The sequence below is a fragment of the Gobio gobio genome (genome assembly GCF_949357685.1).
Source record: "Gobio gobio genome assembly, chromosome: 16".
Classification (NCBI taxonomy): Eukaryota; Metazoa; Chordata; class Actinopteri; order Cypriniformes; family Gobionidae; genus Gobio; species Gobio gobio.
In genome coordinates, this window is record NC_137109.1 from 20,553,628 (window position 1) to 20,575,278 (window position 21,651).

The following is a 21,651-nucleotide window of genomic DNA, read 5'->3' on the forward strand; positions in this document are numbered from 1 at the left end:
CAGGAGAAAGTAATTCAATTAAGTTGCTTATAAAAAAATCGTGCATAATTCTTTTAAATTGACAAAGGGGAGAAAGAGGAATAAAACAAAGGAAAAGCTTAGGTTTAGGGCCTGTGTGTTTAAGAAAGAGAGATCACTCATATACACATCATGTGTGTCATTGGCTCATAGTATAAACCACAGACGAAGCTGTGCTTCCTAATAACATGATTCTGCTTTTTTTGCGTAAAAAGTCACCTTACTGTGACTCGGTTCAGCCTAAACAGGTGATGTTACTTTATATATTGTCAACACTTAGGCCTTGTCCTAAAATGACACTGTACTGATATGATGTCATCCAGGACAGCAACATGTCCTCATTCATCACAATAACATCTTAAAGGTACACTACGTAACTTTTGACCTGCTAGTCTAGTGTATGGAAGTAAAATAGTGCCAAATGTATTTGAAACAAAAAAGCTTGTTGAATTGTACTACTTGAAAAAAAAAAAGTGCATTGCTTTACCTGTTCTTGCATTTTAATGCATTGTATTTTTAGGGCTTAAAGGAACACTCCACTTTTTTTGAAAATAGGCTCATTTTACAAGTCCCCTAGAGTTAAATAGTTGAGTTGTACCGTTTTTGAATCCATTCAGCCGATCTTTGTATCTGGCGGTAGCACTTTTAGCATAGCTTAGCATACATCATTGATTCTGATCAGTCCATTAGCATCTCAATCAAAAAATGACCAAAGACACTTTCAATATTTTTCCTATTTAAAACTTGACTCTGCTACAGTTACATCGTGTGCTAAGACCAACTGAAAATGAAAAGTTGCGATTTTCTACACCTATATGGCTAGGAACTATTTTCTCATTCCTGCGTAATAGTCGCGGATCTTCGCGGCCGTAAAGACAAAGCATCATGAAGCTTCGAAGCGTTATGAATCACTGAGTCGATTCAGCGGTTTGAATCGCCAAATTTCAGCAGTTTGGCGGTTTGACACGCGATCCGAATCATCATTCGGCTCAGTGATTCATAACGCTTCGAAGCTTCATGATGCTTTGTTTTGAAATCGTCATCACTATGTAAGTCGTTATTTAGGGTTTTTTTGCGCACAAAAACTATTGTCGCCAATTCATAAAGTTATTTTAGAACCACTGTAGTGAGATGGACTTCGTAACGACGTCTTTATTACCTTTTAAGGGTCTTGAGAGTGTAGAGTGCCATTGAGCCAATGGAGGACTTTCAGAGGCATCAGATTTCAACTAAAATATCTTAATTTCTGTTCCGAAGATGAACGGAGGTCTGACGGGTGTCGAACGACATGAGGGTAAGTAATTAATGACAGAATTTTCATTTTTGGGTGAACTAACCCTTTAAAAATACATTCCAGGACAGTGCTACAACCATAATGAAACGAGCCTTCACAATAGATAAGGCTTTACAATGAACTATTGTTCAATAAAATACCGTACTCACCTGTTGAGTAATAAAACATCTCCACATCATTTACATTTAAAATCCATCAGTTTTGAGGGAAAAAAGCCAAGCCATGTTGATTCTGGTTTTATAACGAGCGTTATTGCCAGCAGACTTTCCTCTGTTGAGCGTTTGTTTAAAACATGTGATTCTCCGAAGGTTGGGGATTTAGAGCGCTCCATATCAACCTGATCACTCGCTGTGACAACTCGACAACAGATCAGACACACGTCACACTAGCCAGAGCAACATTTCTCTATTTACGGATATGCCGGTCATTTCCTGCAAAAACCACCCCGTCTGATCAAAAATATACACACTTAAAATAGGCTTACCATAATGACACAGGGTAAGACAAAAACACACTTTGGAAGAAGGAAGGATTGATGATATATTGACTAAATTTTTTGTTCAAAATTAACAAAATTGAAATAAGTTACATAGTGTACCTTTAAGTTATATTGAATAAAATAAGCAGTATACCCTATGTAGCTTTTATTGAAATATTCTTTCTCGATGTACTTTTTCCTAAATAATTTAATGCATTTTCTTAGAAAATTCAGAATTTGAGTCCCTGCACTGCACTTTTTCCCCAACACTGTTAAACTGTCATTCCCCTTGATAAAATAAATATTTTTTTTTTTTTTAAATATATATATTTAAAAGAAGTGACTACATGGTTAAAAAAATTTAGGTAAATGTTTGGATAAATAAACATAATTCAACTGATATGGGTAAAAATCATTGTAATCCATTTTTTTACTTAAAAAATATTGTTCTTCGCACATGAAACACAAGAGTGCTCTGAATATGGTGTGATGCAATTATATTTGAAACATAAGCGATAATAGTTTAAGAATTTGACTACTGAGAACCTATACTTATAATATTTAAACCCATTAAAACTATTCAAACCATAGTTGCTAAATATTGAGGTGGTGCATCACCAGCAAAAATTAATCAGTAAGCAAATGAAATGACCAAAAAAAGAGAGAAAAGCTTGAATATTTCTAGCATAAATAGCAGTTTTCTGACCATGATCCCCACAAATACATCCATTAGCTTCTCATGGATTTACAACATACTTAGAAAATATATAATGTATTTTATTCATTTGGTTAAATCTGGTTTTCCCATACAGAAGGTAATCACATTAAAAAACATAGAGATGTGCGCTTCAATTCTGGACAACCAATCAATGCTTAGCTTATTGTGTTCATTTCACAGGGTCCTTGAGCAGAAGTAAAATAACACTTCTGAGCCATTTTGATCAAAAACATTTTAGTAGCTCATCCAGTAGATGTAGCCATTGAAGTCTGAGGGGTTCTTAAGAACACAAGCTAAAACAATAAAAACATTAAGGCATGAAATGGAGTTTATGTTTCCCTTGTAAGTCTCATAAAAATCCCTTATTCGGTGCTCATTGATTTGTCCATGTATTTAAAATATTCTTCCTTCAAAAGCCATTCCTGGCATGTAGTATTAGTTCCTTAAACATTTCCCATCACGTCCTTACAAAAAAATAAAAAATCTATTTCCTTAACCATCGCTCAGGTTCCAGCAGAGTAGTTTCCCATTGGTTTGTGCTGATGAAGGGAGGGGCCACAGGCGGAGGGGGCGGAGCATCTTGCTTCATAACTCCGAGGAAGAACAGGGAGGATGAAGAGGAGAGGAGGAAGTGATCAGCTGCAATAAAGGAGAGTTGGTGAGCAGCCACAGAGGAGATGTGCTGATGGAGAGGTTATCATAGAACCTGTGTGAGGATGACGATGATGATGATGATGAGCACAATAGCACCAATCACACCCAGTATGATCATCTTCTACAAGAGACGAAACAAACACGATCCATTAATCCAACAGCAAACATCTAATGACTTCAACCCTTCACCATCAGAACAAACACCAGAGCCCAACAGAACCAAAACACACAGAGAACCTAAAAATGAACACTACAACTAAACCAACAGATGCCCAGGACACCCCAAAGCCCAAACAAGGCATGCTGGACTTCCCAGAGGAAGACTAGAGAAGATCAACTAAAATCCCGGTCACCAGAGCTTCATATCTGCATGCTAAACAAACACCCACAACATTCCCAGCCCCAAAATCTTAAACACGTTCCTCTGAAATTTACTCACCAGACTTTATTTCAGACCTACAGATAAACCCACTATTAAAGCAATAACAGCCAAAATCACCAAAACCACTGACACTATAATAATTGTTTTCTGTGAAGGAAAAAAAAAACAGATGCACACAACGGTTAGCATCTACTTGAACATTTGAGTAACAATTAAACAACTCAGACTGACAACAATTAAACAATGAACTGACACAGATTTGCTGACATTCATTTCAGGACTAAACTTGCATTCATGGAATAGACAGTTTAGAAAACTGGCATTGAAGAAAGAAAGAAAATGAAGGAAGAATGAATAAGAAAGAAAGAATTTTTTAACTTTTTTGTATACTTTTGTTTGTATGATATATCTTTAAAGGATTAGTTCACCCAAACATTTTAATTAGCCCATGATTTACTCACCCTCAAGTCATCCCAGGTATATATGACATTCTTCTTTCAGACGAATACAATCAGAGTTATATTAAAAATGTCCTGGCTCTTCCAAGCATTATAATGGGAGTGAACGGCAGCCCAAAAATTTAAGCCCAAAAAAGTGCATCCAGCCATTATAAACGTACTCCAAATGGCCCCGGGGGGTTAATAAAGGGCAATACATTTTTTATGTAACTCTGGTTGTATTCGTCTGAAAGAAGAAAGTCATATACACCTAGGATGACTTGAGGGTGAGTAATTCATGGGCTAATAAAAATGTTGGGGTGAACTATCCCTTTAATGAACCTTTTTATAGAATTGTATGCTGTTTGTTTTCTCTATTACTATACATTTAAATGTATAGTAACTTTTAAATGTGTAGTAATAGAGAAAACAAACAGCAATTCTATAAAAAGGTTCATTAAAGGGATAGTTCACCCAAAAATTTGAATTCTGTCATCAATAACTCACCCTGTAAGGCTTACTTTCATATGTGGAAAATAAAGAAAGATATTTTGAGAAATTTCTGTGTTTTTGTCCAATGTTGTTTGGTTCCCAACCAATGTTGACATTTTCAAAAACATCTTCCTTTGTTTTCCACAGAAGAAAGAAAGCCATACAGGTTTGAAACCGGAGTAAATGATGACGGAATATTCATTTATTTTTGGGTGGAGTGTCCCTTTAAAATAAATGTGAAAACCTTGAAGAGTACCGAAAAAATCTTGTTGTACCTGTACAAATGACAATGAAGAGAAGTCATTTCGGAGGCGGAGCAAGTTTTTATATTTGTATATACATGTACAAACATGCACAGATGAATCATTCACAATAAGGACTGTGAATTAAGCAATTACTGTCGGTTTAGATTTCATGTTGATAAGATCTAATAAGATCTTGTCTGTGGGTAGCTGTGTTACTATAAGAGTTATTCAAATCCGTCTTGGGAAATTTCCTGATTATGTTCCCCCTTCCTCGCAAATTTTCCTGTGTTTTTAATACTATCTGTATCATTACATTGGCATGCTAACAGATTGAGACAAGCCACGGTAAGCTCTCGCTCGCACCACAAGGTGCCGCTTTTCCTCACATTTCAACTCAGAATGTCTGCGAGTTCTTCTCAGCTGTGTCTGTGTGTGTGTGATGTTGCCGTTAATATGACTTGAAAACTGAAGGCATGGCTTAATGTTTATTTCATTGCCTGAAATACTGAAGTCCTGCAATAGTAGTTTCAGGGCGTATCAGGATTAGTATTAATCGCTGAGTTTGTTTGTGTTGGTGTGCGCGTGACTCTATGTGTAATGTCATAGGGTTTGGACACAGTACGGAGAGTCTTTGGGGAAGGGTGGAACAGACGGGACAGGCCTGATACTTATCATGAACTCACACGTCGAGCCTCCTGCTGATATTTAGCGGCTTTTTTTGTGTCAGCAACAGCCCGCTCCACAAAACCAACTGACTGGTCCATGTTGCACTCAATCCTGTCAATCATACCACCCTAAAATGGATTTTGGGTGGAAGAGAGAGAAGGAAAGAGCAAAAGAAGAGGAAATAGAGAGGACAGAGAGAGAAGGAGAGAGAAAGGGGCAAAAAAGGAAGAAAAAAAGAAACAGCAGAAACCACAGTGACTGTTATAGGTCAGACTGAGCGGCAGGTGAGGTCCGTACCTTCCGGGCTTTACTCTGATACCTGACTGCTTTCTTGGTTTCAGCCTTTGCAGCTTCAACGTGATCGACTGCTTTACCCACATTCACTTCAATGTTATCAACCATGTTGCCCTGAAACATAAGGAAAAATAAAAGAAAATACTCAATGGACACACATATAGGGTGTCTTTCATGCATAGATGTCGAGACCAGGGCTAGTCGACACACAGGAAAGTTATTCCGGTCCTAGTAGGGATGGGCGATATATGTGTCAACCGGTAGAGATTTTGGAGTATCGTCTCTAGCGCAGTTACGCTCATGTGACGTTGCTGTGCTGCGCGGTCACAAAAGCTTATTGTTTGCATGCGTTTTTAAGCACTGCGGTTTAAAAACAGGTGATTTTAAACTGTTGAAGCTCAATTAGCAGCGAAAGACGACTCATTTCAGTTTATTTGCACGCTCTCGAGAGACTGTTTCTCAGCGCGGCCTGAGACGCACGACATGAAGCTGCTGCTCATAGAGCATGTGAGAACTGAACAGAGTGATTTTGCCGTTAAATAAGCATACATATGTGTCAAAGACACCATGTATTTGCAAGTAAACAGAGTCATTTATGTCTTAAAGGGATAGTTCACCCAAAAATGAAAATTCTGTCATTAATCACGCTCAAGTTGTTCCAAACCTGTATGAGTTTCTTTCTTGTGTTGAACACAAAAGAAGATATTTTGAAGAATGTTTGTAACCAAGAAGATAGAGCAACCATTGACTACCATAGTAGGGAAAAAAATACTATGGTAGTCAATAGTTGCTCTCTCTGCTTGGTTACAAACATTCTTCAAAATATCTTCTTTTGTGTTCAGCAGAACAAAGAAACTCATACAGGTTTGGAACAACTTGAGGGTGAGGAAATGATGGCAGAATTTTTTTTATTTTTGGGTGAACTATCCCTTTAAGTGAGAAAGAACTGAGAAATTGAGAAAGAACAACACACAAGTATAATGGGTCCGAGCAGTCGGTCTTAAAGTGACAGGGTCCAAATTGACCTGCTGTCATTATAAATGCTAATCAAACAAACAAAAAAGAGAGAAAATCTCTCACTGCTCTTGACTAAATCACTTTTGTAACTTTAATAAGAAAATATGTCTATTTAATTTACACAGTAAAGACTATGCACTGTTTTTTGAATACTTTATACATTTTATGTAGTATTTCTAGTGCTTGAAGCTTTTCAGGTTTTCCTTTGTGTCTTTGTTCTGTTGTAGTTAGTTTTCTTTGCTCTTTCTTTATCACCGTTTATTCGTCTTCAGTAAGCTTGAGAGTTTTTTTTGGCTAGTAATAGTTTTTTAAAATATATGGAAAATTGTGATAAGAATTATGAAGAATATGACATTTTGATATCATAAAAACCTTATTTAAAGCAAAACTAACTATATCATGACATATATATCATTATCGTGAAATAAAATGACTCATATTGTGATATAAGATTTTGGTCATATCGCCCACTCCTAGATTCAAGTATTAAACATTCAATGTGTTTAATGAGCTGTAACTTTTTTCCTGTACAATAATGTAGATATTTTTGTAGTCAAGATGCTGGTTATATAGAAATGGGTATTCAAAAACAAGCCGGGTAAACTGGAGTAAAAAGTGTTACAACTAGCCCCGATTTCCCTTATTCAATGCTGACGCTCTGTAGAACAGGGACTAGAATAAAATGAATTAATTCGAGAAATACCACAATCTTACCTTTCAGTTTTCCTCCATAGCAGGAAGCAGTTAATAAGCAAAATAATGGTGGATTGGTCAATATTATATCAGAGCTCTTTAGATCATGTGGATTTATTTCATCATTATTTTAGCTCTGCTCCAAAACCTTGCGAACTGCCTTCTCAGGAACTAATAAGTAATTGATTTGAAACACGCCTCAGCAAATGGTCACTCATAATTCTGTTCTTTTGACAAAGAATCACTGCAGCATGACTGTTTTCAACATCGATAAGAAATGTTTCTCATAAGCAAATCAGCATATTATGCTCGAGGCTGTTCACATCCTCTGACTCAGAATTATACGTTTATATGGCAACAATATCAACGGCAAAATGAATCTGCAGCGGTCAGGAGGTGCCTGAAAATCCAGAGCTTTACAAGTAATATACATTAATGTACTATAAATAACTTTAAATTTAGCATTTCACTTGACTCTGCCCTTCGTTTCTTTCTTAAATGACATGCAATACTGCTTTACACGTTGACCGAATCAAGGCATCTTATATAATTATATATAGTATAATTTTGCTGCAGACTGTTCACCTCCAGTGTTCCTATGATGCTTAAAATGTAGTCAAGAAAAGCAGCTCACTGGGTTTTGGAAAAGAGCTATTGACTTTAGTTTCTTCTAAACAACTCTTGAAGGTGTAATGGCTGTATAAAATGAATGAGAGGAAAACAGGCAGTAAGGGAAATAAAAAGGTACGAACAAAGAGGAGTTAATTACACTCACATGTGAAAGAAAGGGCTGATGGGAAGTCACTCCGACCAGTTGCATATGACTTAGCAACCGAGAGACCAAACCAACAGAACGAGTTTGAACAAAGAGGAAGAGAGGAAAGGATGCTACAGAGAACAGACATATAGAGGCAGAAAAAGAGAGGGAAATACATGACAATGAGGGGAAAGTTAGAAAACAATGACAGTATGAAAGGATGGAAAAACAGATGAGTGTGATGAAAAGTGTGCTGTACCTGGCTCTCCACCAGCATGGCGATGTCCACAAACATGTCATGCAGTTCCTTTATGCTGCTCTCCAGACGCACAATGTCTTTGTGGCGCGCTTCAATCTCACTCAGCGCTTGTTTCGAGATACCAGAATCCACAATCTACAACACAAACAGCAGTTTCATCAGGATGTAGTATGAAATATTCATATTCAACAGATTTTGGGAGTGTTAACAGTAATGCATTTACAATACAGTTTTTTCATACTAAATGGTAAATTAGCGTGAAAGCGCAATTCCACAAAAGCACAGATGGGAGTGGATATACTGACAACACACAAATGAAAGAACACAGATGCAGCCGGATCATTTCCATAATGGCCAAACCAATCTAGTAATTAGCGTTTGGTTTAAGACATGTTTTTTTGGAGCGGAAAATAATGGGGCAAACACCAGTAAATTGACGAGCGCAAACCTTAGTAAATCAACTTGATTTATAGACACCCTGATTCATTTAAATACTTTCCTCCAATACATTTTGCATCTGAAAGGGAAACTCCAACAAATGCATATGCAATAAGTTCAGCCGCAAAATAACCCTGTCCACGCTCTTTCAGCACTAATCTATCACTGGGTGTCTTTAGTAAATCCTGACAGTAGTGTTTTAATGCCAAAAGAGGGTTTGCGCTGGCATAAGCTGTTAGTAAATCTGGCTTGAGACTTACTGATATAAATATTATAATTAAACTTTATTTGGAGTACCTTTTTATTGCACAATACACATTTCTTAATATTAAAGGTGGGGTAGGTAAGTATGATCTAAAACACTTTTGTCCAAATTTGTTTAAACCGTCTTTATATGTCAATACATAATTAAAATGTAAGTACTCTGAAAAAGAGAGTATAAAAATCGAGTGACTCTAGACTTTTTAATCTGCAATAAACGCCGCTCATTATTTTCGTTCGGGCCGAAACAAGTGATTGGCTTGGGCGACTGTCACTCTCTCTCTCGCTACCATGGCTACCGCCGCTTTTGCTCCAGGATCTGCCCACATGCGCGCACCCCACTGTTGCCAAGTCGGGCTACTTCAAACACTGTTGCCGCGGGCTGTTTTTCATGTCCGCGGGTTGAAGCGACCCCCCCAATTATGTGATGTTTTGCCCGGGGATTTGCGAATTTTAGTAGGCAGCCCTGCCAAAAAGACACATATTTTACCCCCCAAATGCGATTTTTACCAGAGAAACACGATTGGGCTTGTTTTGGGCTAGTTTTGAGTAGCAATTGGGCGGATTTTGTTGTGAAAACCTGGCAACCCTGGCGCACCCGTTTGAGTTCACGAGGCTGTATTTCTGCTGGACAGGTAATCTTTCATTTTGATTATACATTTTTTTGGTTTATGTTTTCATGAAGCATGTCTCACTAGCACACGTAGCTGCCTAATATAGCTAACATAACATTACTTAGCATAAAGTTACAATGTTATACACCTAGCGAGCCATTAGTAGAGATGATAAATACTCAATATGCTTAGGTCAAGTTGATCGCTGTCGTGTTGAATTTCGCAAAATGTAACTTTAGATAACAAAATGCATGTGTAAAAGCTGGTACACCGCATCCAGGAACTTTTTTTAGAACTAAGTTAGCTTTAGCTACTACCCTCTGTCTAAACTCTTTTACCATGTTCACCGGGAACTTTACCTGCACGTTTATTTCGGCCCTTGGTTTGTTTTTATATACTCTACCAATGTTTTTATCTTGTATCTGTGTGTGTCGTAGACACTGTGTTGTGTGTGTATTTTAAACTTTACCAGTATCGTTATTCTAGCTTGAGAGTGAGTACTAAAATACATCTTATTTGTTTATATTCATAATGATAAAGTTAGATTTTTTATTACATGTGATTCTGACATGATGTCACTACATGCACTCCGCTCCTTCTTCTCCTCTCATCTCAGGTAAATAATGCGTCTTTCAGCTGATCGCGGTCGGCTTCGCGCGTTCGTGTGTTTTGGGGGCGTGGCTTTGGAAAGAGCCCAGAAGGGAGAAGGTGGAGTGAATGGAAATAATGAGCTGTCTTTAAAACAGTCGTGAGAGGTCTACAGACACTCAATTTTCATACTTTCTTTTTCAGAGTACTTACATTTTAATTATGTATTGATATATAAAGAAAGTTTAAACAAATTTGGAAAAAAAGTTTTTTAACCAAATCCTACCTACCCTACCTTTAAGCCTAAAATGTGATGTAATATCAATATTAGTAAGGATGGTATGATCTCTGTGTAATATCAGTCTTTAAATGCTAGATAAATGCTAAAGTGTCGCTAAAGTATACTTGCAATAGTTGCACTTTAGCACAATCAAATATACTTCAGTATATCTTAAGTTGGACCTGAGCACTATTTCTGGATAACTGAAGTTGTTCCAATTTAGCAGACTTTAAGTATCAGTTTAGTATACCAACAGTACAATTGCATGGTATTTATATTAAGTATATAAATGTACTTGTAGTATACTTATATCTCAAATACATTTTAGTATATTTATTTTTCACTAGGATGGGTTGATTTGATCCAATGACTACTAGGACACCGTAGTAAATGGTCACAGGTTCAGGGGCCATATTCACTAAAAATGGAGTCTGGATCATGAGACAGATCTTGGATCTTGGTCTGAGTGTCAAATATTATGGTCACGCTATTGTCTAAGACAAAGGTCTCAAACTCAAATGATCACTAGCCTAGTGGTGTTCACCATCTGTGACCAGTTAAACAGTTTTCAACAAATACCTCAGATGTAACCAGCATTGAGAGCACACTACTTTAAAAGCAAAGTGTTATATTGTTCTTTCTTATAAAAATTAACCATTGTTACTTCATATGCAAAGTTTTGCGTTTGCATTACATTTGCATTATAAAGTGTGTGGGTGGGCTACTTCTGCATTGATGCTGTAAGATAAGGGTGTATTTATACAGCAACCACAATCACAGGAAACAATGAATCACTCAAATGTTACATTTGTGACGAAATATTGCTAGCTGTGCTGATTAGGCCGGCCAGAGTCAACATATTTTAATCAAGTTTTTTTGTTGTATTAGAGGTGGTCAATATAAATAAAATCTCATTTTGTGCCACCAATTTGGCAATGTCAAGGTTTTAAAAAAATTATAATCCCCCTTTTTTTTTTTATATTATTAAAATGATAAAATTTCAGGATTCCATCAATTTTAAGAGCTTAATGTTCTTCAGGTATCCCATTCTTCTACATTTTTCCAGTTGTTTGTGACTTAGTGGATTAAACTATATTGGATTTAAAATCCAATTTCTACCCGATTAAATATTTTAGAGCTTGACATAATTTAAAGGCACAATATGCAAGTTTTGCCCTTTAGAGGTTATTTATTCAAAACAAAGGCGTAGCTTGATGACACAGTGAATGAGCGTGGAATCATGGGAGTTGTAGTCTTGATTCTTCACCTCCACAGCCGATGGAAAGGAATCCGACGGACTCGGGCAGAAATCATGTTCATGAATGAGCAAACGTATTACAGTTTTATTAACATTGCGGTGGTATGAAGCAGGAACCGCTGAGAGCCCTCGGAGCGAATATTAATGAGAGAGACCCACGCGAAACACCAGTCCTGAGCTTTTATTCTGCTTATGCAGCAGTCGGACGTTTCCGCTCTTTTCATTGTGTACGTGGGGTAACGCAGTGCTTAAAACAATCATACTGAAAGTTATGTTATAACGTTACTCAGTGCGTTCATTCGCTCTGTGGCTGGTATGAGAGACTTGCAAAATATCTAGATCAATATTAGAATATCATATTAATAAAAACAGGATGACTAAATGACTGTTGCTAAATGACATGCAATTCATTTTAAAATATATTGTATGATGGAGAAAGCTCTCTCTGATAATGCTGTTAGCCATTTGACAAAATAGCGTTGTCTCTGAGGCATGGTAAAACATGGTACTCGCGGTAAATCAAGAAAACAAGTGATTCAAACAATAAGACTAACTGTGTTGAGCTGTATAACAATGATTCATTGTCGGTTGATAAATGAATATCCAAACATTTGCTCATCAGTCTAATAAAACACATACTATATTAAAGTGTCGTTGGCGTTTCTGTGGTTTCTACGGAACAAGGGTAACACGGATATGACGTCATTGACAGGCGATGCACGGGCACGTAGATCAGACTAATCTGATCAATTACCGTTATGGTGTCAACATTTATTCAAATTCTTAATGGATTATATCTAGCCTAGAAAGCGCGGAGAGCTTTATAAATCACTAAAAAGTAAGGCAGGGATTAATACTTAATGAGGCAAGGGTGTAGAGTTACATTAAAACTATTTTAAGGCAAGAAAAAATTATTACATTTCACTGGAAAAAACATTTAAATATTCCATTTTGAATATCAAAAATGAGTTCACACACACACACACACACACCACACACACAAACACACAAACACACGCATTACCCCTGCAGTGAAAACAGCTGCATTTCCTCCCTCCAGCATCTCCTCCAGCTCCTCATCAGTTGTGGCTTTACCAGCTAGAGCCAGAAGCAGAACAAAAGCCAAAGTCAAAAACAGAAAAGGGGAATAGAACAGCGTCAGTTTGACACGCTTGAACCACAAGCCTGAGAGAGAAACGTGTTGTGCGCTGCACACTGTGTGAGGCTGAGGTCATGTTTAATAAGATCTGTCTCATGCACTGGTGTTTAGTCAGGAGTGAGTGTGCGGGCGACACTTACTGATCTCTAATTGTCTCTGAATGCGACCTTTGCTTTTCTCTCTGAAGTCCACCTGAGCTTCATTGTATTTGGTCATCACATCAACAAACTTCCTGGAAAGAACAGCGTGCTGGCGGGGCAACATGAGGGCAGAGTTAATTCAGCATGTGTATTTGTGTGTGTTACGTGAGCGGGATGTTGACTCACCTGTGATTTGCGTATTCTCATGTCTGCCGATACTCTTTCCGCTTCTTCTGCCTCGAGATTCCGTTCAATGGCTGTACGGACACATACACACATGGCAGGGTTATTATAGTTCATTACAACTAAAACTAAAACAACTGACTTGAAGTAAAATAAACATTAACTGAAATAAAATAAAATATCATTTTTATTTAATTTATTTCAGCAAGTTGCCAAAGTCACATTTCTCATTTTTAATTAGTTTAACTTGATGTACAATAAAAGTTAATAAAAAATATATAGACACATTAAAAAAACTAAAAACAATTACTAATAAAAATGATGAAAGCAATAAAATGACAAAAGATTTAACTCAAATTAAAATGAAACGGAAAATACAAACTAGTGCTGTCAAATTGATTAATCATATCTAACAAAAATGTCTATATTATATATGTGTGTGTGTGTGTGTGTGTGTGTATGCGTATATATACATATACATATACACACATATATATATATATATATATATATATATATATATATACATATATATATATATATATATATATATATATATATATATATATATATATATATATATATATATATATATATATATATATACATATATATATATATATATACATATATATATATATATATACATATATATATATACATATATATATATATATATATATATATATATATATACATATATATATATATATACATATATATATATATATACATATATATATATATATATATATATATATATATATATATATATATATATATATATATATATATATATATATATATATATATATATATATATATATATATATATATATATATATATATATATATATATATATATATATATAAAAATAAGCACTATTAAAAACAAATCCAAATATGAAATAAATCTATAACAGTATCGCAATGCTACTGAAATAACGTTGTCACAGGGTAAACAGTGCATTAAAGGTGGATAAATGGCTCACATTATTCTGGGTCAGATGTGTTTGAAAAGCCAAACCTTGTTTTCTGTGTGTCTTAGTTCTTTGCCCTAATGAGAAAAGCACAAAAGCAGGCCAGCACACAAGTAAGGACACTTACTCTTCAGTTTGTTACGAGCATTGTTGGCCATTTTCTTGATGTCATTAGTAAGTGCCTCCAAATCATCCTGCGTTTCTGTTCACAGAGAAAAAAACTGAAGTTAAGGGAGGTATAAGAATGGAGAGATGAAAGGAGATTACAATAGCCCTGGTTTGTGTATGTTTTGTCATTGTTAAACACTCCCATAGGAATAGTTTATTACTCAGAGGTTCCTCTTTCACAGCTCAGGAGACTTAATGGAGTTATGTTTCATATGCGGCTAAACAAGGGAATTGAAAGAATTTAAAGTTTTTGAAAGCAGTCTCTTATGCTCACCAAGACTGCATTTATTTGATCATAATATTACCATCCTATTTTAATTATGTAAATACAATCTAAAATAACTGTTTTCTATTTGAATATCTTTTAAAATGTCATGTATTCCTGTGATCAAAGCTGTGTTTTCAGCATCATTACTCCAGTCTTCACTGTCACATGGTCCTTCAGAAATCATTCAAATATGATTTGATGCTCAAGAAACATTTATGATTATTAGCCATGTTGAAAACAGTTGAGCTGCTTCATATTTTGGGGAAACGGTGATACAATTTTTCAGGATTCTATGCTGAATAAAACACTCAAAAGAACAGCATCTCTTTTAAATAAATATCTTTTGTAACATTATAAATGTCTTTACTGCCCATTTTGATCAATTTAATGGATCATTGCTGAGTAAAAATATTAATCTTTTTGAAAAAAAAACCTTTGAATGGCATTGTATCAAACCATTAAATTAGATACATTTATTACTCAGTATTAATTTATAAATGCTGTATTGTTCACTGTTAATTCATTTTAACTTAACTAATTATCTAATATAATGTTAATATACAACTGTATTAATACATGTACAAAAAATAAACATTAAAGGGATAGTTCACCCAAAAAAGACAATTAGCCCATGATTTACTCACCCTCAAGTCATCCTAGGTGTATATGACATTCACATATATAACTGTCATGTATATGACAGTTACATTTTAAAGGGCACCTATTATGCAAAATTTATTTGAACATAAATGTGTGTTGGCAGTGTGTGTACACAACCACCCTATAATGGTAAAAATCCACCCACTCCTTTTTTTTAATCCCCATCAATCATAAGCAGTATCTCAAAACAAGCCTTTTGCAGATTCTGGGCAAAGTGACATCACATTTCACAGGCCCCGCCCACGAGTGTTGATGGACACTGCCTTATTGACATAGACCCCGCCCTCAGAGAGCTGTACAAAGTCTGCCATGTTTATCTCCTCGCCAGAGCATTAACAGCAGCATTCAAGTAATAAATGTGTTCTTAATAGTGCTGGGGAAATGAACTTTCGATTAATTTTCTAAAAAATATTTAACGCAATTAACATTTTAATAATTAACATTTTGCCTAGCGTTATATAACCAGATCCCTAGTTGTGCCAGTCTCGTGCACACATCGAGTTCTCTTTCGCTCTTGAACAAACAATAACAACAACACAGAGAATGTTGCTAAAATGTCAGTTTTGTCGAGTTTTCTCAAAATAGGAGTCTTAAATGAGTTAAATAACGCCTTAAATGAACGTGAGAAAATGAGATGCGTGTGACAGCGCGTCGATCTTAAAATGACAGCAGCACTGATGATGTCTGCCATTAATGTTCATCAAAGAACAAAGGCAACAGAGAAAAGATGATTAATCTATATTTAATTTATTATTTATGCAGTTAAAGCTACACTGTGTGATATTTTCCCCCATCTAGCGGTGAAAAGGTATATGACCATCCAGTATTAGTTTCTGTTCCTCTCAATTCTGATTTCGTTTTAAAGGTCCCATGGCATAGCATTTTTCTATTATTTTATAGTGTTTCCTGAGGTGTACTTATATTGTTAGTATGATTTTTACATCATAAAATGTCATAATTTAGAAATAAAAGGCATTTTTTCTATACTGCTGTTTGCCCTGTGGCTGAATGCCCTGCTTCAAGAGGCGTGTCTGCTGTGAGACTTCAGTAAAAACGCCCACTGTTGTGATTGGCTGACATCTTTGCATTTGAAATGAGCGGAGGGGGCGTGGTTTAACGAGATCTACGAGGCACGGGCAGGCACGAGTCTGCCAGAGAGACGGATGGACCTGAGTTCACTTCACATCAGTTCTCTCAGCATGTCTCAGTTCAGGGTGAACTGTTGTAGTTACAGCATATACTCCAGGTTATTAGTTTATTTCTAGTCGGAGGGACTGTCACTCATGTCAGAAAGTTAGTAACTTTAGTAAATTATGGATCAGCGCTGACTCGAGACGCGAATCGTTTAGAACGATTCAGTCCGATTTGGTGAACTGGTTCGGTTCACTAAAAAGAACCGATTCAAAAGAATGATTCGTTCGCGAACCGGACATCACGGAGACGGAGCGATTGCTAACAAAGTTATTTATTGTAACTACTGAGTTGTGAGAGCGCTGTCTGTCAGCGCGAGTTTATTGTGTTTGTATCTGAGAGTTCTGAATAACCACGAGTCCCAGTCACGCCGAGTCCGTCTTCATCATTATTCTACCAACTTTGTAACACATGCAATGTACCATTACAGCGAGATGAACGAGTTAGTAAGTATTGATTAAAGCATTATTTCTAGATATGTTCCAATCATATGAAAAGCGCCAGTAACGCGCATTGAGTACACAGCGCAAACAAAGACACAACAGCTGTAATCGAATGTAATCCAGTTTATTGTGGGGAAAGCTGGCTAGCCTAGCCGGATACCCTCACGCTTACCCCCCTTCTGCTTAATCTCACGCCGCGTTTGGTGCCTCCGCTGTGGGCCAGATGCAGTACTGGGGGTCGGGGATGTTGAAGGCCGAGCTTCGGCGTGCGTGAGGTTTATCTCTAAAGATGTGGCTCTGCCTATGTTGAGCAGAAACTCCCGACTGTATGCATATTTAAGAACAGATAGACTCGACGAGGACGTACAAAAACACTGACTCACAAGATAGAAAACACGAAAACACAGTTCTGTCGGGAGAGAGAGAAGCCGCATTGTGTGCACGAATAATAAATAATTAGCTACACATAAGAAATCACTGATCACAGATCAGAAGGAACTGAAAAAAGACTTCTGTTTTCATTTGTACATCCAAACACTGAGAAACTGCCAGCATTCACTCGTTCACAACACATGATCTCGCGAGCGTTTGCATGGGCGTGCCAGATTCTCTGGGTGGAGGAAAGGGAGGTAACCGTTCCTGCTTGGACGTCAAACCAGGAGACTTCAGGATTGGCTCGTCTGGCCTGTCATTTTCTCAAAGGCAGAGAAAGACAGCCACAACTCGGTTTTACACCAATCAACATTTCTATCCACTTGGGGACAATATTCAGGCTAGGGGAACTCATATTAATGTTGAAATACCTCATAAAATGAAAATTTCATGCCATGGGACCTTTAACTCCTACGGTGGCCGATTTAGTCCAAGATTAACATGGCTTCCAGTTCGACCTCGTCCACATTCGACACGGTGCCATCGAGTGTTAAAACGCGAAAGGCGAAGCTTGAATTTACGGGTATGTCCCTCTTTGGCTAATGTACTTTCAAGATGGAGGGGCAACATGGCGACCGGCATCCGAACCCCTCACCCGTATGTATTTTCAATGGCATATTATAAACTTACGAGAATACTTTATTACTTGAAAGAAGTAAATATACATTAATGAGCACATATATTTTTGAGTTTTTAGCTAAGAATAAACTAAAAAAAGTTACACAGTGTAGCCTTAAAGGGGTGGTAAACCACGATTTCACTATTCTTACTTTAGCTAGCGTGTAATGTTGCTGCTTGAGCATAAACAACATCTGCAAAGTTACAACGTTCAAAGTTTAAAGCAAAGGGAGATATTTGCTTTTAAAGAAATCCATTTCTAAGGACTACAGCAAACGGCCAGCAGGCGACTACACACATTCCTCCAGGGTTGGTGACATCACCAGGCTCAATATTTACATAAACCCCTCCTCCGAGAATATTAAATAAGGGGGGGTGAGGCCATTTTGTATCGCTGTTGTTGTGGTATAGTGGTAGGCTACAGGCATGAGTGGTGTTGCTGCAATGCCGACGAAACACTGTTATTTTCATCCGGATTGCAGGTCTGGGGATGGGCGTTTAACATACAGCATGTTATATGCATGTGTTTGAGACAGAGGGGAACAGGTCTCAGATATATGCTGCCCATCATAAAGCACGAGACAGACAGGGTCGGAGGAGAAGACTGGAAAATGTGACATAACGGACAATATTCGTCCGTTGCAATTCATGAGCGGTTCAGTGTGAATCATGCGCGACGGGCTCGCGGCTCCCGCTGCACATTTCACGGAGGAAAACATCCACCATCTTTGTGAGTTCAATGCCGGATTTGCACCTCGGCTTGTCCTGAAAGATGGATTTAAAAACAGACGCTGTTTACGGGCCACAACCTGTAAGTCTGATTTATTTTTCGTCTATGTGTTTTCCTGTAATAGGTTAATTGTACTTTGTAGCAAGGAAGTAAACAGATGACAACGCTGTTCTGCAAACCAGTCTGTTAAATGCTCATTCATACTTAACGTTATCCGACGAACACCTAACGTTACAAACACCTAACGTTAAAATCTCAACAGTGAACTTGGCATTAGTGTAAATGATTCTTTGATTAGAGCTTTTATGTATTGTTTATCTACAGGCATGCTAAACATGGTTCTGTGTGTGATTTGGCCACTAGTAAAGCCAGTGTTTAGTGTTCGTTTTGGGTTAATCGTTCTTGCCACAGATATTTGGCTATAATCGTTCTAAAAATACAAAAGTGCCATTCAGTAGCGATCACTATAGATCCGCAGTCTTTACTCTTGAGGACTGAACAGCTTTTGCTCGATCATCTTCACTAAAATGTTCTGGGTCTGATTCGGGCTCAGATTGGTATGGTTTTATTGACGCCATCGTTTCTAATACTGACCAAAGCACAGTCTACCGGGAAAGGTAAGGGGCGTGACCAATCTGAGCCCATTGCGTATTTTTGAGGGACTGGCTTCATACAAGCATCAGACCGTTTTACAAGGAGGGACAGAGCAGTGTAGAATAAAGGTCAAATATATGAAAAATAATGCAATTTTTTTTTAAAACGAAGCATGAACACATGTTACAGTGCACCCCACAAACACAATCAAGCCTTCAAAAGAATGTGTTTTACCACCCCTTTAAGAAAGGTGTTTGATAACTATTACCTTTCTGTATGTCTAACAGGGAAGGCCACAGGTAAAAATAACATTTGTTATAATGGGTTTATGTATTATGCGTTTATGTGTTTATTTGTTATTTCTGGGTTAGATTGTTTTAAGTTCAATTAAATTAAAAGTTGTTATTTTTTAAAGCCTAATAAATGTTGAAATTGGTAGCTTTCAGTTATACTGTAATGTCATGTCATTAATGTTTCATAGAGACATCAGTGATACTGGCCTTCATTCATAAAAAGATGCCATTAAAACACATATTTAAAATATGCTGTCTTTAAATTGTTTCTACATTAATTTAGAGAGTAACTGAATTTATTACAATATCAAAATATTAAAAACTCCAAAAATATTAAAAACTTGCGATTAAATCGCGATTAATTACAGAAAACAATGCGATTAATTAGTTAATTTTTTGTAATCGATTCCCAGCACTAGTTCTTAATAAAGCTACTAAAGTTCATTCAGTCAAGAGCAGTGAGTGATTTTCTGTTTGATTCATATTAATAGCAAATATAGCAGGCGGTACTGTATATTACACTGCTTTAACTTTAATAAACTAGTATACACACAGGATTTCTGTACTCTGCATACGTGCACAGACATAACCTTGTGTGCATTTGACAGTTGATTGCTCAAGTTGAGAGTGATATGGCTTTAAAACACATGCAGATGATAATATTTCATGATGATGAAGAACTGCAATGTCATGTAAGGGTGTTACAGATGCATCATGTTGCACTTTTCATTCACATGTTCATTCTGTGAAGGCTCCACCACCCAAACACACAAAACAGCTAATTTTTCTCAAACACAAAATTTGCCTTTTCCAAAATGGTATATCAAAAGATCTGTTAGGAATTTTGATCTGAAACTTCACAGACACACTCTGGGGACACCTGAGACTTCTATTACAGCTTGTAAAAAGGGGCATAATAGGTGCCCTTTAAAATGTCCTGGTTCTTCCAAGCTTTAATGCATTAAATAAACCTAAGAGGCGTGAATTGAGAAATTCCAAAGACCTTTTTTTTTAAGACAGCTTAAAAAGTTTGGCATATCTAAAGTTGGAAGGTTGAATTTTTATAGAGCGGTGATATAAACTGTGCTGACATTCTCAGTTCAGCAGAGAAGTCAGATCTGTAATATAGTGTGGTCTACCTCAAAAATTACAGGTTGTGATCTTCCCAGCATCGATGGCATTTATGTCTCTCCATACTTTTTCTGACGAAATGACTAGCAATTCTGAACACATCCGGCTGGACACCTCTTAACCCCTATACCTTCAGGCAGATGACTCAGAGCAAATAAAGCTTGGCCACACATTTTTGAACAGCACTTATTATAGCATTGTTAATGCTCTGTATATCATTCCCTTGTAATTGATAGGATATGTATGTGTGTTTTCTTTTGCATGTAATTATTGTTAATGAGCTCACCAGGAAAAATTCCAGACAACCAGGTTGTTATGACAATAAATAAATAAATATGAAAGAATATGTATAAAACCTTGTTGTAAAGTGTTACCATGATTAATCATTACAATGCACTGATGTCACATTTACACTAGCTGTTCCGGCCCTGCTACTGTATACGACTCATCCATTCAGTCATCTCTGCATCCCAATTCACCTACTTATACCAAGCCCTATAAGTATGTGCTGTTTTTGTGAAGGAAAAATACATATTTTTGAGTGTGTAGCAGAAGTGTAACAGTAATGATTCAATCAGTCATGTGGCAGGATAGACCAAAGTCTGAACACCTCACAGCCCTCGTGACTTGTCTAATCAAATCATGCTTAAACAAAGGGCCTGTGTGTTACGCTGATTAGATCCAAACCACATCATGTAGCCGCAAGAGCGTTGAAGGCGTCGGCCTTCCCCTCTATAAAAACTGGAACCGACCATCAGCTCTTTGCATTCTCGCCACCACAAGGAACGGACCTCTTGGCATTTCGCCATGGAAGGGAA

At 36.9% G+C, this 21,651-nt stretch overlaps 1 protein-coding gene across 10 annotated transcripts in view; it reads right to left on the minus strand.

Annotated features, from left to right (window-relative positions):
- Positions 1 to 21,651, minus strand: part of stx3b (syntaxin 3b) — a 48,269-nt gene that overhangs the window by 1,812 nt on the left and 24,806 nt on the right. The window contains exons 4-11 of one of the 10 annotated variants that reach the window (XM_079839842.1): positions 14,433 to 14,507; positions 13,329 to 13,399; positions 13,143 to 13,251; positions 12,868 to 12,941; positions 8,405 to 8,539; positions 5,682 to 5,792; positions 3,602 to 3,691; positions 2,272 to 3,283 (exon numbers count right to left, since the gene is read on the minus strand). In XM_079839842.1, coding sequence (XP_079695968.1) covers positions 3,608 to 3,691; positions 5,682 to 5,792; positions 8,405 to 8,539; positions 12,868 to 12,941; positions 13,143 to 13,251; positions 13,329 to 13,399; positions 14,433 to 14,507 — 659 coding nt within the window. In that variant the 3' untranslated portion in view covers positions 2,272 to 3,283; positions 3,602 to 3,607. Of the gene's footprint in view, positions 1 to 2,108; positions 3,284 to 3,601; positions 3,692 to 5,401; positions 5,793 to 8,163; positions 8,277 to 8,404; positions 8,540 to 12,867; positions 12,942 to 13,142; positions 13,252 to 13,328; positions 13,400 to 14,432; positions 14,508 to 21,651 lie in introns of those variants that run through there. The other 9 variants (XR_013818238.1, XR_013818239.1, XR_013818241.1 and 6 more) reach the window with 9 other exon arrangements.